General features: G+C 39.7%; 1 protein-coding gene across 13 annotated transcripts; it reads left to right on the plus strand.

The window, feature by feature from the left end:
- The first annotated feature begins 41 nt into the window (after positions 1-41).
- On the plus strand, positions 42-16,420 carry LOC135493171 (mitochondria-eating protein-like). Of its 13 annotated transcripts, none has more exons than XR_010448205.1 (15): positions 42-125; positions 2,773-2,878; positions 3,958-4,180; positions 4,454-4,549; positions 5,142-5,285; positions 5,863-6,033; positions 7,858-8,071; positions 8,326-8,484; positions 8,690-8,865; positions 9,015-9,141; positions 10,091-10,202; positions 10,589-10,630; positions 11,397-11,586; positions 13,407-13,451; positions 14,246-14,320. XR_010448205.1 is itself a non-coding variant. In XM_064780194.1 (15 exons), exons 1-15 carry the CDS (start codon positions 42-44, stop codon positions 14,329-14,331), a joined length of 1,935 nt encoding a protein of 644 aa, XP_064636264.1. In that variant the 3' UTR covers positions 14,332-16,420. The 13 variants fall into 13 exon arrangements, 12 of the variants coding, with proteins under 12 accessions (XP_064636264.1, XP_064636268.1, XP_064636265.1 ...); XM_064780194.1 differs by having other exon boundaries at positions 11,397-11,546; positions 14,246-16,420; XM_064780198.1 differs by lacking the exon at positions 11,397-11,586 and having other exon boundaries at positions 14,246-16,420.
- Positions 16,421-16,806: the final 386 nt, after the last annotated feature.

Below are 16,806 nucleotides of genomic sequence, written 5' to 3' on the forward strand. Positions count from 1 at the left end.
ACTGCGCATGCGTAATTTATCATTGACAATCTAGTGTCAAAATGGCAGACCTCCGGCGGCTTGTTCACATTGGAGCCTTTTCTACTCTTCAAGATAAACTAGATAAATGGAGTTCAGATTATTACGTAAGTTGAGCATCATTGTCATCATTATCTCTTCCATATACCTTCGTAATTTTATCGTATTTGCAGCCTTTTGTCAGTGAAAATACAGGCACCACAGCTGGGCTGTCGAAAACGGGCACCATGCTCTGACCTGTCACTGGTTGCTAAGGTCCAGCTTGGTTAGTTACCAGACTGGTTTGTTTAAAGAAAAGCTGTACAAATGATGATGATTAGATTCATGTATTGTGCCAAGCTCACAGTGGGTGCTATGCCGTTTTTTGATACCGCAACGTCACCCAAATGCATTCGGTCAAGCAGTTTTCCAGCTCAATAAAATCAAAACTGGCCTGGATTTATACATTACATTGTAGTCCTTAATCCCTCATTGGAAATATGCCAAAATGTGTACTCCAGCATAGTCTCTGATAGAAGTAGTAGGTTGGGAAAAGTAAATTGGTGTGACACCGGCCTAGGTGTGGCTACATACCTAAATTTTTAGAATGTATAGATATCTGAGACCAAACACGCTTTGAAAGTGAAACATAAAAATATCCTTCTGCCATGCGGTTGGGAGGGGGGAGAGGTGGAGGTCCAAGAATGTCTCTGCATGGCCATGGGAAATGCCTTAGGAGAATGCCAAGGCCTAGTCTATCAAAGGACCAGGGGTTTGTAAGCTTTGTGGAAGGGATGCCCTTTAGTTTAGTCAGGTAACTCGGATAGAAGGCCTATGCACTGACTCGGGTATGAGCTGGCATTCAATGGGCCTAGAGATTTTCAATTTTACTTCTCTGATAGTGATAAAAGGACGAAAGGTGACCTCCAGTCTTCCATGTGGTTTCAGTATTTCTTTACAGTACAAATATACTATGACATTTTGAATATTCTCTCATTCATTCAACCTGGTAGGCCTCTGAGGGTTGCCTTGCACAATCACTTCATTCAAATAGAACGGATCAGAAACATTAAGCCTCTACACAGATAGTATAATTATGTCATATGTGCAGAAGGTTCCACAATCCTGTGTTTTTGGGGAAATTTGTTGATCATGTTGTTTGTAAAGTTGCCATTTTTTGGCCAATCAATTGACAGCTAATTTGACTGATTGAAGCCTTCCAGAACAAGATAAGATTAGATGATTGACTTTATTAGGCTATCCATTTTAAAAGTCAAACATTTCAAGCCCAATAGCTCAAATTACAGGCACCTCAGGGGGTACTTGGTATTGTATGGTGTATTCTAGAATATACACTACACGAACTAAGGTCCCATTTTGACTAATGTTTGAGGTCTGTCGCCCATTTCGTTAAGCATGAGCGCATGTTTTCCAGTTTGGATAAGTCAAAAACTTCAAAGACTGTCAGTTATAATACTTAAGTTGTTTGCTGTGGACATTAGGATCGGTAGGTGGTAGAATAGACCTGGCATAGAGCCAGGTAGGGCCAAGTTTAATCTTGTGGGTACACTAAGAAATATTGTTCAAACAAGAAGTATGAGGTGACGTCTTTGCCGAGGTATGTGTAGTAAGACACACATTAGGCCTTGGTTTATTCAGTAAGCCTGTGGTTGGCTAACTGGTTATTTTCAAAACATAACAGTGGTATTAGTCTAGTCAAACGGCAAGCAGATTAATGACATCATCAGAAACTGCTTGCTCCCCTTTCCCCACAACCACCCACAATCCATTGGTACACTGCAGCTCTAGATATATGTTATTTGCTTTGACATAAATCATGACATTCTAACTGTTCTTCTCTGGGCCTAGGCCTGCATTTACTGGGCTTTTATGGGCATAAGTCTTATTTGTGGTCATAAGTTGAGTTTACTCTAGTTTACATTGTAAATATTGAATAGATCAGATGACATGGGAGTCTTTCATTGAAATGTGTGATTTGAGATTTCTCTATGATTCTTTCCAAAATTAGACAAATAGTCGGAACTATAAATTTGTTTAGATATGGGACAAATGTCAAGCTATCTTCTAGTTTTTGAAATGTGGTGATCATATTATAGTTTATACATTGCTGTAAATCACTTCTGTCATGTTCTCAGTCGTTGATTGAAAGTATTCCTGGAACAGGATTGGAAAATGTTATCAATTCTTAAACATTTTTGTCGGGGGGGGGGGGGGGACACTGTCTTTATCGGTATACTGGATTTGGCTAATACTCCCAAAAACCCTGTCTTCAGCAGCTGTTGAGGGGTGCATGTGAAATGAATGGCTTACCCGACTTGAGTGTAGGCCTTTAGTTATAATATGCCTTTTTGGCCTAAGAACTGAGGTTGAACTCGGAAAGTTTGGGTTTGTGAACAACAATTTTATTCCTTCAATGGCGTTTAATTTCCTTAAGTTATACCCGAGGCTCTTCGTCTTGAATACACAAGTTTTGTGAGTGCTTTGTAAATGGTATGCACATATTGATGCTATGATATCATGTAGATCCCAGGCCTAGGCTTCGAGAGACAAGATTTGGTAGGCAAATTTGGGCCAAGTTTTATCTGGTATGTTGGGCACCCTGTCTTGACCAGGGAATCTTTAATCTATGTTTGACCTTGGGCAAAGACACTTCTTTCCTTTTCAGGGTGTCATGGTGCTTCTGTGTTGAAATATGATCCCCAACACCCCCCTTTCAAACCTTGGCTTCATTATTTCTCCTTCATGTACTTTCAGATCAACACGACAGACCAGAATGTCGCCCGCGGTTGTGAACTCGTCGAACTTGTTGCCAAAGTTCAAGGACAGCTTTTCAAAATCTTGTCACAAGCAGCATCTGATGGTATGTCTGACCAGTACTGGCAGTTGTCTAGTATACTGTTGAGGCAGTCCCAAACTCTAGTGTAAATTTCATGGAAAGCTTAGTCATCGTCAGTTTTTCATTGAGAACTCACCATTCTAAATGCGTATTCGAACACTTTCATAGTAATTTTCCCAAAAAATTAAGATATTTTGAATTTTTTCATACTTTTTGGAAAAAAAGTTAAGTTAAAATTTGGGGGGGGAGTGATCTTCTCTAAAAAGGCTATTAACCCAAGAATTTGTGTGGCTTGGCCGACGTGTAAGATTTCTCCCCAAAACCAGGTAATCAGTTTCCCCATTACCACATAGATTACAGTGTATGGCCTAATCCTCAATGACAAATCGTAGATTATATCAGAATTATAACACTGAAAGATTTTGCACCTCTAACTTTGGAGTGGTCAAGTTAAACGAGGCCAAATGATCTATATTTTTGAAGAAGTTAGGCATTGACAGGGTAGAGAGGAAATCAACATATGGTAGTTACCCAAATGAGCTATTCTAACATGTCTTTTTACTTGCATGGGACCTCCTGACCAGTCCTATCTGCTCGGGCATACACTGGTTCCATATTTTAGGGGAGAGGGTCATTTCATGACATTGGTGCAAACACTGTCCACCTCTGAAAATTTGCTGACTAGGGGCTGAAATTACTTTACACTCAGCATGTCTTCTTTCGTTCTACGCTTATTCTAACCAAAGAATAAGAACTTTGGCCTGTGGATTCCTGAATTAGTTATCATGTTCAAACACTTGTGAAATACTCCTCCATTACAGGATTAGCTCTAGTGCTACAGGCAGTTTATATCAAATGTCCTATTGATAGAATGCTAGCTATATTGATTGGTATTCCTGATCAGGTGATCAATCATTCAAGGACATTTCTGCATGGCTGGCGATTTGAAATCAATTGACATCGTTTCTCTTAAAAAGATAATCCTCTCTTAAAGAGAAATAAAAACCCACTACCTCACCATTCTGGCCGACATTCCCCCTTTCCCATTCTGTGCCTTAATCCCAATCAAACTCTTAACAGAATATCTCTGTTTCTCCTTGTAGGTGGTCTATACAGTGGTGCTAGTGTCCTGAAGTACCGCCTGCTGCCCTGGTTGGGTCAGGGTTTCCTTGCCACAGGTGGGATCATTCCCGCAGAACTGCTCGCAGAAAACGTGGCCAAGGATCGCGAGATCAATGACCTTCAAGACAAGTATGAGCGGTCCATCACACAACTAGAAGCTGACCTCAGGATCACCCAGGATGAAGCAGATACACTCAAGGCTGAGTAAGTTATATGATCCAATAACAAACCCTCAGGTTTGAATCGGGGATTTCAGTTTGCGAAGCAAAAATGGTCACAGAACGAAACATACATGTAAAAATTGTTGAGACAACTTTTGTGCCTGTGAAGTAAGTCTGGTACCCTGGCATGACTATCTATAACCATGAATGGAGCTAAAAATCAATTTCGCTTTTAATCCCAATCAAGGTAAACATGCTGTTGCATGGTTAGTTTCTTTCGAGCGTTGATTTGGATTCCAATCATCTCTCGTTTCAGTCTTGCTGATTCAAAGAATGAGTCGGATCGAACCCAACGAGCCTCCACCTCAGAAAAGATGTTTACGGACTCAGAAATCCGGGAACTGAGATCAAAGTAAGTGGTGGCATGGGTCTTACACTCAAATGGTCTACTTGAATATCAGTGCTGGTCCCATTGATGGGCACCGTCAAAGTGAATCAGTAAAGAAATTAAGACATTTTTCAAATATCATCTGTGCATAAGTTTGTAGAACTCGAGTTGGAAGTGACAAGTAATCTGTTTGTCTTCTGCTAAGAAGTTATTGAAAGTTGTCGGGGAAAAAGTGAACATGAATTTGTCATTGGCATAAAATATCTCGTGATATTGAACTAACCTGCGTGTTTTCTCTCAGTTTAACATATTTTTGGCTGTTAAAAGTGGTAAGAATTCATGTGCTATTGTTGTTGGTTAATCCCTCAAGACTTCACTTGTATCATGAATGTTATGTAACTTCTATGTGGGCGGGCCATGGACTGTATAAAAATCACTGTTTGCAATTCACTGTGCAATTGTTATGATTATGAGAACATTTTTAAATCCCATGGACTTATTGTCTCCTAAATAAGTCAAGAAATAAGATTTCTTGTAGTTTCTAAAAGTTTCATTATGACCTTCAAACTTCTGTGTGACGAGAGTACCATAGACCTTGAAACATTGCGATTTGCAGACTCGAAGATGCAGAAAGTGAAATTCAGACTTTGAAGATCCGTGTGTCCCTTGTTGATGAGTATGAGAGACAGATCAGATACCTTAAGGATGATATTGCCATCCTGATGGGGCGTAAGCGGGTCTCGACCCCAATCCTGAGCGGGTAAGAAAAAAGCACCTGCGTAGACTTAGTAGTCCTACCCTCACCCTTCATCTCTCTGCTCCGTCTTTTACTCAAGACTGGTTCCTCGCTCCTTTGCATCAGACCCAACTCAAAACACCCAAAAATCAACATTTTGAATGCAAATTGTGGTTATGTTTTTATAATGAAGGGTGTTTCTCAACCAGTTTTCTGGGCTGTGGCCAAAGGAGTCTATGGACCAGTCTACCATTTCCCCCTTGCTCAACACTTCATTCTTTTCAGATAACAGTTACAAACTAATAGATAAAGCTTTCCGAGTTCGTTTCAGCACATTTTGAGTGACAATTGCAAAGTATAATCAATCAGGCTTCTTGCACAAACTCAGCAGGATAGACCAACATGGTGGTAGGATAATGGAATTTGAGAAGGAATTTGAAATAGGGAGCGGTTCCATTGAACAATCTTCATTTTGATCTTCAATTTGAGCGCATTCTGTCTATTGATCATCCTGCTGTGTCCCCTGCAGAACATTGGATATGTTTCAAAAACCCATGTATTAATTCTATAATATTCATCCCAATAATTCACTTGTAAACAGGCTTGAAGTGGCTCATGAAGACAACAAGGAGTTGCGCGGCAAACTAGGCCTGCTCGACGAATACGAGCGCCAGGTCCGTTTCCTCAAGAACGAGGTCGCGATTCTGAACGGTCGACGTAGCGCTCTTATCAGGAGTAAGCCAGAGACACCTCGTATTATTGTCTCTGATAGGTAAGCGGTAGAATGCCTTGGTTGTGTACACAATTGGCATAGTGTGTCGGTGGTAGGCATTAATCACATTGTTAACCAACTTTAAAGATTTTTCGTTTTGGATAAATCATCTTGAAAAACGAAGAGATGAGTTATTCGGTAGACCTTCTGCAGACCTTTTCTGGCTAAAGGTTTGTTTTAGGTGTGAAGTTGGACTAATGAGAGTGTTTAAGGGGTGAGAGGTTCCACCTTGAAAGATATCTTGGCCAAGAGGGGTGTCTTGGAAGCTGTCAATCAAACACCATCCGAAGACAAACTGAAACAAATAACTCCACATTTCGAAGATGAAATGATGTTTGTTTTTGCTAACATATTTTAGTTATTTACTAACTTGATCATTTATTTTTTCAGACCCTAACTGCATGGATACTAACCCATCCCGTCCATTGTGTGATTAACCCTTTTATTCAGATTTGTTGTCCTTTTCTAGGCATATCATTTAACTAGTGATGTTATCCATAGGTTATTTTGTTTACTAATTGGAGACCAGACATCCATAGACAATTCTATTGAAGTTCAATTCATCTGAATTTTCAGGGGGTTGACAGATTGTCCTGCTTTTGGATTGTCAAAGTTGAAACAAGCCTAGTATCACGCTGAAGTCTCGGGCCTATGTCCAGACTTGAACTCAAGTCAGATATCAGCATCAATATCTTGTAGGGTCCCAGGATGCAGGATGAACAGATTTTACAAGAGGAGCATTTAGTAATACTGTGGATGTCTGGCCTGTCATACGTATCGCCTCTTATCCTGATTTTTGAAGCGCTTTAATTGTTTTGTAGTTGCATGACTAATGCTTGCATGTTCATCTAGATACAGAGTAGCTCAAGACGAAGTCATATCACTTAGAGCAAAAGTCAGCAGCATACCTTCGTTAGATATGGAAATTAGTAGACTTAGACATCGTTTATCTCTCGCTGAGAATAAAAGGCCTACTGCGCTGGCTCGGTAAGAAGGCGCACTTGGCACGTGTGAAGGAGTGTTGTTTGGACACAGCACCGCTAATGTCATCAAGAATGAAGATGGTTGCTTTAACCTGCTTGCACTCGAATTTGCCTTTTCACACAATCAGTGCTGTAATTATCACGCCTAAATGTGTTTTTCACTTCACAGTCTGGATCAGGCCCAGTCCAGGATGAGATGGACGTGTCCGGTTGTTGAGAGAGATTAGGTTTAAACTGGTGTGGTCAGTGGCATAATGTCACTAACTTGTCACCAGGGCTGTCTCGGTGGCTTAAAAATCGGCCAGAGGTCTTGATATTTGCAAGTAGACCTTTTATTGCTGTTTTATTGTTTTAACATTTTCCTCCTGTCCATTTGTTTTGTTTTAAAGTATTCATGCATGTTTGTTCATATACACCCCCACTTTGTTTCATGTGAATTTGTGATTCTTTATTTTTTTCTTGTTCCTCTATCATGCTTTCAATCCTTCCTTAACACTCTTTTTCTATTTAATTATATACATGTACATATCCGCTTATATATTTTTGATAATCTTGTCATATTTGAAGACAGTTCAGTCATATTCAGAATAGGCTATATTATTCAGTAAAAAAGCAACAATCGGGCCTACAAGACATGCACAATGAGATGTACACAGGCTATGATTGGATATGGTTTACTCATTTTCTACATTCCATTGTGAATTTGAATTAATTACCAGAATATTGTACCAGTAGTCTTTAATTATAAGACATGCAACATTTTGCTTCGGAATTAATTAGTAGCACATGCATAACTTTTTCCACCAGATATGAAATGTCAATGCTCACAATTTGTTTCCAGTGACGTTGAAGACTCGTTGGCAAGCTACCGCTACCTGCACCGCACCACCACCCCCCTGGCCGCAGATGACATCACCCAGAGAGTACGCCAACAAAGTCTGATTGCTAGGTTCAACGACATGTACACAATCGACCGTATCGAAGCAATGGCAACCCTATCTGGATTCAGTGATGACCACGAGAACAATCAACGCATTGTCTTTTCTGCTATACAGGTAATATATCATTCGAGGTGCCGCCAAAGTCTGAATACAAAATATATGAATTCCTTTCACAACTAAAAGCAACTCGCTGTTGTGGTGACATCTTTTGAGAGGGTGGCTAATTGCCTGATGTTGGACCATTGAGAACCACACATTAACATGTCAGCCTTGGAGAGTGTAATGGACATGGTTAGATCTGTGTTGCGAATAACCACAGTGGAGATATTGTGTAAGCTTCCTCATTGTATTCTAATCTCACATTACAGGAAGCCTTCCATGCAGCTAAGATATCATTCAGACAGTTCAAGATCAAAGTCCGCTCCAACCTGGCTATCACGCACAAGGGACCCGAGACTCTGGAAGAAGCCGTCCAAGACTACATCAACAAGAACACGGACCTCTATGACCTGCCTGGTTTAGTCACTGTAAGTTTGAGTTCTTCAAGCACTGATTGGCATGTCTGGGCCTGGGCCCAAAGGCAAGCTGTGGTGAACTAGCACTTCCTGGGACAATTCCTGCCTTGACACTCGGGTCAGTCAGGATCACTAATGAAACTTTCAAGACAAGTTTGGGTTTTGAGAGGGATTGCACATGTCACCATATCAGTTACCATGGACTCTTCCATTGCAGGATGTTGTTCGCGCCCTGAATCGTAACATCCACATCAGCCTTCCCGCTGGCGTCTCATACACCGTCGTCAAGCCATTCATGCGAGAGGCATGCAAGCTCGCCTGGGGCATGTCCGCCCTGGCTCATCCCCTTGATCTGTCTGTTGCCTATGGTGCTGAGCTTTATGATGATCACAAGTGAGTATGGAGGCGTGGCGCTGCGAAAAAGAGTTCAAATTCAGAACACATTAGTTTTGGTTGGTGTCATGATGGGCTCTTGAAAATTCTTGACGAATATGATTCACCGTACAGTGTTTAAATATTCGTATCCCTTGTTGCACTTGCAGATATCGCCGTGCCTATGATTCCGAGTTCACCGCTCCGCTCGTGAACCACCACGTCTGGCCGTGCCTGCTCCAGGGTACACACGTCATTACTAAAGGTGAAGCTGTCACAAGGCGAGGGGCATCTTTGGTAGGTCTTCATTGCAATCTAATTCATGTTTCATTCAATCTTTTACCAAAAGGGGGTCTTCTGATAATACCAAAATGAGAAACCTTCCTCTCACCAGTATCTGTTGTTATAGTGCTCTGTTTTCTTCTTCCAAATAGCGTGGCCTTTTAAACAATTTGGTGAGTCGGAGTATTGATTTGAAGCATGTTGACCCAAGACAAACCATCCTTGTTCACCCATTTGTCCCAAACCAAAATCATCCTTGATTGAGAATGGAAATAAGACCTCAGTTATACTGTCTAAATGAGTCCGATTAAGCCCTGCATGAACCCTTTATAAGTTGTCACTGAAAATGATAATGACTTAATGGGAGTAGCTGTAGAAGCTTTATGTTTCAATCGTACAGGAACTGTTGTATAACTAAGCATATAGCTCACGCCAAATGGATCATTGACAGCTGCACACAATGATGTAATGTGTCATGTAGCATTTCACCCCCTAACTTTCTAAAGCGTAATCATACTTGCACAATCAATAGATTATAATTATGTAATCACCGTTTTTGATATGACTTACAGCTGTACTGAACCCACCCATAGGGTGAAAGGTAGGCAGTAGACCAGCATGTCATGAGGAAAGGGAAGGTTGAGGAAAGGGGCTGTTTGGTCTGTAGATTGGAGCGGTTTGAGGGATGGGTTTACGATTAAGACACATTTTAATTTTTTCACTACTGTTTGGCATGAATTGGTTCGCTTAGGACCGGGATCATGATGTACTGAGCTGAGGGAGTTGTTTTCTGACGGGACCTGTCTCCAATAAAGGCTACCCTGACTTCCTCAGCATTTCCATCCCAGGTAACATCCCTGAGAGCTTTGAGAGCTAACATCCCTCAGTTCTTGTAGTCCTGTAGCCAGTAACCTGCCTCCTTAATGCTGCTGTCAATAAACCAGTGTGTGTATATCTCTAACAGACTTCGCCCAGACGCAGTAGGAGTCCAGCACGTTCTCTCACGCCCTCTCGTGCCTTGAGCCCTCGTCCCCGTAGCCGATCGCCAAGCCCAAGACGTGCCGCAAGCCCATCAGGTAATTAGAATATTCTGTGACAAGTGACTTGGAGTACGGTGAAACTCATCAGGAAGTGAATGTTGATGCACTGGTGTGTCTTTTGGAGTCATTTTTGAATGCACTTCTTAATTCTTCTTCACACAACATCTAATACCAAAAGATACAGAATCACATCAGTGTTGACAATCCATTCAAACTGTTTTCCCAAATAAGTTCTTTGAGAAGGAGAAACCTGCCAAAGCTCCTGCTGCCTACTGGAAGCTTGTCATTGTGACATTGTGACTCCAGGATCATGTCCCATATCTTGGGGAGGTTCTGATGGCCTCTGTCATAACTCACACAGATGTCCCACTTTATAGTATTTTGAATCGATAATCTGTTTAAACATGACGTGTTTCTGTCAGTTTTTGCTGACGATGAAGATGAGGAAGAGGAGGAGTTGATGCGTAAGTTGACGAATGAGGATCCCGCAGTTTGCATCCACTGGGAGGCGCTCAAAAAGCATTGGAACTGCATGACATTGAACAACCTGAGGTCATGTGTGGGTCTATGATTAAACCTATGTCAACACCCTTCATTTTTCTTGCATTTAAGGCTGCACATGACTTCATGGATTTTCAATGTTGACAGTGCCACCTATGGGATTTGATCAGAATGCTGGTTTCTTGTTTAATAGTTGAACAGACTTGTCAGCAATCTGTTGGGTTTATTTACATTCATTATGTTGATAGTGATTATTTGATCATTGCTTCGGTTATATTTGTTTACTTTGATTACCAACCGGAAGAGTGTCATCATATCAGTCAGTCCGCTTCCCATTTGGATCCTCAATTCTGGCTCTTATTTCCCCTCAATGCAGATGTCATATAGCTTGTCTTAGTTTCCCTAAGGAAAGTATATGATGATTTTTTTCTTTTCCTTCTTATTTCCAAACATCCTTTATATCACTTTGATTGTTAATTGAATACCATTGATAGAATATCATCGTATCCTTTTATTCCATCAGTTATGTCAGCGATGGCTGCTGTTTCAGTGTACAAGGTCATTTGTAATTATCTTGATACAGAGTTGATTTGAATGTGTAGAAATAGTAAATCAACTGTCACTGCAAATTGCTGTAAGTCATCGTAGATCCTTTTACCAAATTCTTCAAACCACCAATCATACGTAGGTTCATGAACCTGTCTTTTCTCAATCAACTTTCCCTACCAGCTGAGCAAGACTTATCATTGACTGCGCCACATAGTATGGCATCTCGCCTGGGTTCTGGACGCCCCAGTTCCCGCTCGGCCGTACCCTCAAGCTTGCGGAGCACCACGCTTCCGTCGTCACTTTTCTCTGAGTCAGACAAATCCGACGCAGGTACCAGTTTCCACTGATTCTCCTACTGCATGATGGGAAGGTACATGTAGAACCTTGGCTTGATTCAACCATAACAATGTGTATTAACTTGACCCCTGTGTGTTCGCCGACCAAACATTGTTCACAGAGCGAAGGGGTTGAGGACAATGAAATGAACTTACAAGAACTACCGTACATAATTCTCAAAGTCGCACATGAAACTGAGATGTGTTTTTACTGAAGGCCTGTTGTCACTGCAGTGTGAAACCTCAGTCACAATGCACTTCATTTCAAATCATATCGAAAATGTTTCTGTCTTTCCAATTAGTGTCTCTGAATCTTGGATCACTGAGGGTGAGGTTAATTCCCTTTCTATAACTGTCATGATTATCACAACAAATCATTTCTTGAATCTTTTCCATTTCGTCCCACATTTGAGTTCATTCCATTGTCCTCTTTTAGAAAGTAATCATGTATGTGCTTCTATATACACTGCAACTTAGACTTTGTTTATTTCTGCTTTTAGACTTATTATAAATCAAATCTATCTGTGTTGTGATGTTTTAGGGTGTCAGTTTTCAGGTGTTAAGTTTTAGGCCTCCTTTATCTGTCAGACTTCAAAATAACAAAGTCTTCACCAAGATGGGGCATGCTTCAATGCCCAGGGCTGCTCAGAGGAGATTAGTGAGCACTATATGGCCACAAAATAAGGCTTAGGTCTTTCTTTTGTGTGGAACAATAGGCTTTGGTATGTTGTTTTGTTATAGAGTTGGTTAAATCAAAATGGCGTGACCAATGACAAATCAGCAGTCTGATTTAATATACCCGGTAAAGAAATCACATTGCAGTTGACACTTTGTTCAAGTTTAAGTCAATCTGGAGGTAGCTCTATCCCTGCAAGTGACTCCCAGCAAAGATTCATGTCCAGTCACATCACAGGCCCCATCTGATCAGAAAGGCAGTCACTCAATGGAAGACTCATTTCTGTGCATGTCTTCAGAAATAATCGCATGCTGCCCAATATTCTCTTAGCCTTGTCTAGATACCATGTTGTCCTCACTGCATGACCCATTACCTATAATACCAGATCTCTTGCTGTGATATCAATAATATTATTCCAATCGTCCAGATAAGCTTTTTATTCTTCTCTTAATGAAATAAAAATACGGTTTTGCTGCAGAAGCATGACTCTAAGAGTGACACCTATTGACACGTTGAATGCTAATCGATACCTTCCCATGAATCACGCGCCATTGACCATTGCTATACAAGCTTCATATTGAACAATGAACTACAATGAAAATGAATGCAATGGAAGTTGTACCACTGTTTTGTCAGTCTTGCAATAGATGTCGCTCTGCACTCTGCAGTATGGAGTTGGTTTCATACTATGACCATTCTTTTATATCATAGTGTCAATGTCTCACCTTTGACAGATTGGTTTCCTTGAAATCTCATAACTTTTAAAACGTTTTTTGAGTGATATTGTGGTTTTGATCCATGGAACTAACATCAATGTTTGTCTTTATTCTGGTGGTTTGAAATAACTGTCTTTCGTTCAGCTAATTGGTTTTCTCTTTGCGTGTTGTACTTGTCTTACTTACTCAAATGATTGACAAGCGTAACAGATGACGCCAAGAATTTGGTGCGATATTTACTTCTGTAACCTTCTTTTGTAAGGACTTTGTGTGATGGTAATATGATGAATCATCGAAGTTCTGGACAATGCTTTTCTTATATGATGAATTAAAATCGATTCCTGATAGAACGTTGGCATTGAATCAGGATTTGTATGAAAAACTGTAAGAGTAAGCATTGTTGATTACATGACAGTACTCTTTCAGGAGCTTTTGATTACACCACTTAACCCATTTCTTTCAGAATTACAAGCACCACTACAAAATAGATACACAAATTGCTCTAGAGGTAAAAATGAAGTGATTTCATTTTTATGTAGCTATATCTAGATGGTACTAACTCTACAAGTATTTGCAAGGAAATGATCTGGGTTTACTTTCCTGCCAGCATTAACAGGATGTGGACTATGTAGATTGGCAGCTGTAAATGGAGCAAAATAATGTGACCATAACGTTGTTGTCACATGCCGTAATTCTGAGTAATGTCAGCTTTTATAAAAGCCAATAGGTAGCAGCACCACAGGATTCCTTCCACTGCATTTCCTCCTCTAAAATACGCTTCCTTCTCTTACATGGACACGATGTTAAACAGTAACCGCTATAACCGAGGAATATTGGCCAACTTTTCCAAATCGCAGTTTTGTGAAAATGCTACGTTCACATGTTTTAATTTAGCCTCAAAGAATCCATAACAGTGATTATCTTTTCGCGGCTCTATAATTTAGCATTTATGTGTCGATGTGAAAATGAAAGGCACTCAAATATTTCTGGGTTTCTTGCCCGCAGTCTTCCATTCCCAAATCATCAATCCTCTCTTCCTCATCGTCTTCTTCCAAATATTCCGTACTTCCATCAAATATGACTCCGCTGACCATAAACTCGAGTTCAACCCCCTGGACAAAGAAGTCAAATACAGCCCTGGGCAGAATAAATCAACTGATTTAAGCTTCAGCATCATCTTGGAATCCATATCTATTCCCTCTCTATCTCCCACATCAGTATCAAGAAAGTTATTTTTCATCAGAATTTTTCCTTTCAGTTCTTTTGAGATGCATCTAATTTCGATTTTTCTGCTTTCTTCAGGACTACGCTCTACCAGCCGAACCAGTCACCGCTCGCTCTCTCCCTGCAGACCCTACTCGTCCATGTCTGCTCTAAACCGTTACTGATCCGTCAGCTATGAACGCTAAAGAAAGGTGGCGCTAAATACCATCGGAACTGGGATATGGTGACAGCTCCTGACTGGCTTCACGAAACTAAATTCTGTCACATATTATTGCTACCTCTATGCTAAAATGTTCAAAATAAGAGCCGTTTGTCAAATATGATACTTTTTGAGCAGCTTTTTTTGTTCAACAAAGAACTTTTTCTTTCTTAGAATCTTTTATCGTTTTTTATGATATGAAGAAATGTATTGAATGAGAATGAAAGCGTCAATATCTAATTGTACATTTACATTTATTTATTTATTAACAGTGTATGCATTAAAAGATTCCATCCAGTTGTATAAAACTATTTGATTCCTACATTTATATTTAAATTCATTCTGCTGATTCATTAATCTATCATGTTTATTGGTGATTTCTTACTAAATATTGGTAATGTATCCGTCCAAGTACATCAAGAATGTAGACCTATTAGGGGATTTATCTATTTGATTGGAAAATATTATATCTAAGAACCAAACCAAGGCCTATCAAGGTGCTGTAAATAGCCATACACATATTGTAAGCTTTATTTGCATTGTTGACATCATCTGATAGTTTATCGGTGTATTCTTTGTCAAAACCATGGTAGACATTAGACGGTGTCAAGTAACAAATCGTAGTTGTTTTCTTCTAGTTACCGTCGTGATAGTTGTTATGTCAAAAATAGTTTTATTTAAGAAATTATATTTGTGATGTTATTATTCTTGCTGTACTTTAATTTAAGGGCATCTGTATTTATGTGAGATTTTAGGCAAAGCTTGTATCTAAAGATAACATAATATAGTAAGGCTGGCATAACGTTGTCATGGGTAATATTAAAAAAACTTCAGCTAACAATGTTTAATCATATTAATACATCGCCTTACCGAGAGCAGTATTAGAGCATGTACATTTCATATGAATGTATACTTCTGATTAATTGACACTGATACAACTGATGACTGACTGAAGTGCAGTTATTTGGTACACCTCACTGTAACAACATCTCAGAACAGGCAGCAACAGCATAACCTCACATTACTACAACCAAAATGATTGACACTTGAAGAAAATATGCCAACATACTGGTTTCCTCCTACTTTTTTGAGTTGCAAATCGTATTCAAGTGTTTTATCATTTTGCAGCTGATAACTTAACATTACTGTGAATGTAACATACATTACTGAAGCATGTTTTGAGCATGTGATGAGATTATCCCGCACTTGACCAAATAAACTATGTTTAATGTTCTGGCCTGAAATCATGGAATCCGTGGAAATCCAATAGATATTTTATCTCCCACATGAATTGTGATGTAAAATTATTCAAGATGTCCATATTGAAGTCTAACGGTCACAGATGAACTAATGTGAAATGAATCTTGTAGTTGAAGATTCTAGCTATACATGTATTTTGTAAGTGTTTTGTTTTGTTTAAAGCTAAGTGTTTGCTATGTTGGTAGCAGATTTTTAAATGAATGGACAGTACCCAATTACTGCTGATAATTTTAGGGCTAGAAATGGTCAAGTAGAACAGGGTGAATCTGAGAAATTCTAAATTTTATAATATCATGTTAGTTTGTTTTTTATCATCTTTATTGGTCCAGCTAACTAGGTATTTTGATTCAAATCTCTTATAATTTTGGTGATTTTCGCTCTATGGCAAGTCTCCTCAAGATCTTTATCAATTCAAAATAATTCCCATTGAATTCTAGTTAGCTGAACTGTGAATGCTTCGTGGGCCATGTGAACAAATTCCCACCAGAATGCCTATGGTAGCTATTGAATGTAGCGTAGTTTTTGGTATGTAGATACAAGTCTAGTGTTCAGTATGATTTTAAGAATATCAACAATTAATCCTAGGACTAGTATGTTAATTGAAAGAAAGGTTTTGCATGTTTTCTGGCTTGTTTCAGCTTGGTGGTCAGGCACCTGGCATAATGCATGCGTAAATGTACAGGTCTCCTCTCTTGTTAGCTTGGAACAGACCAGTGCAAACTTGATCAATGTATGTGATGATCTATTTTTCTATTGGTAATGATACTGAATCTCAATAAAATTTAGATCGGAAAGAAATGGCTTGTTAAATTCATTTGTGTTCTGGGATTCCATTAAACATACGACGTACAATGCATGACCAGCAGTGGATGCAACACCCTTGTCTCAGGGAGACTTATGTGTGCTGCACAATTCCATACCTATGATGTAGGCATTGTCAGTAGATACAAACAACCCCGATTCCTTCAAACGGGCAGGCCCAGGCCTAATAATAGTAATTGATAAGTCAACAAAATGGCCACCGGTCTGGAATCATGTATATAGCAGGGGCAATGCTCCGATGATTGATGGTGAGACCTCCGCAATTTTGGGGCTTCCTATGATATTGATCAGTTCAAATGACGAATTTCAGTCAAATCTGATAGGCCCAGATTATGCTTAACAAATTTTAGATAACATT

This window comes from Lineus longissimus, chromosome 9, assembly GCF_910592395.1.
Source record: "Lineus longissimus chromosome 9, tnLinLong1.2, whole genome shotgun sequence".
Lineage (NCBI taxonomy): Eukaryota > Metazoa > Nemertea > Pilidiophora > Heteronemertea > Lineidae > Lineus > Lineus longissimus.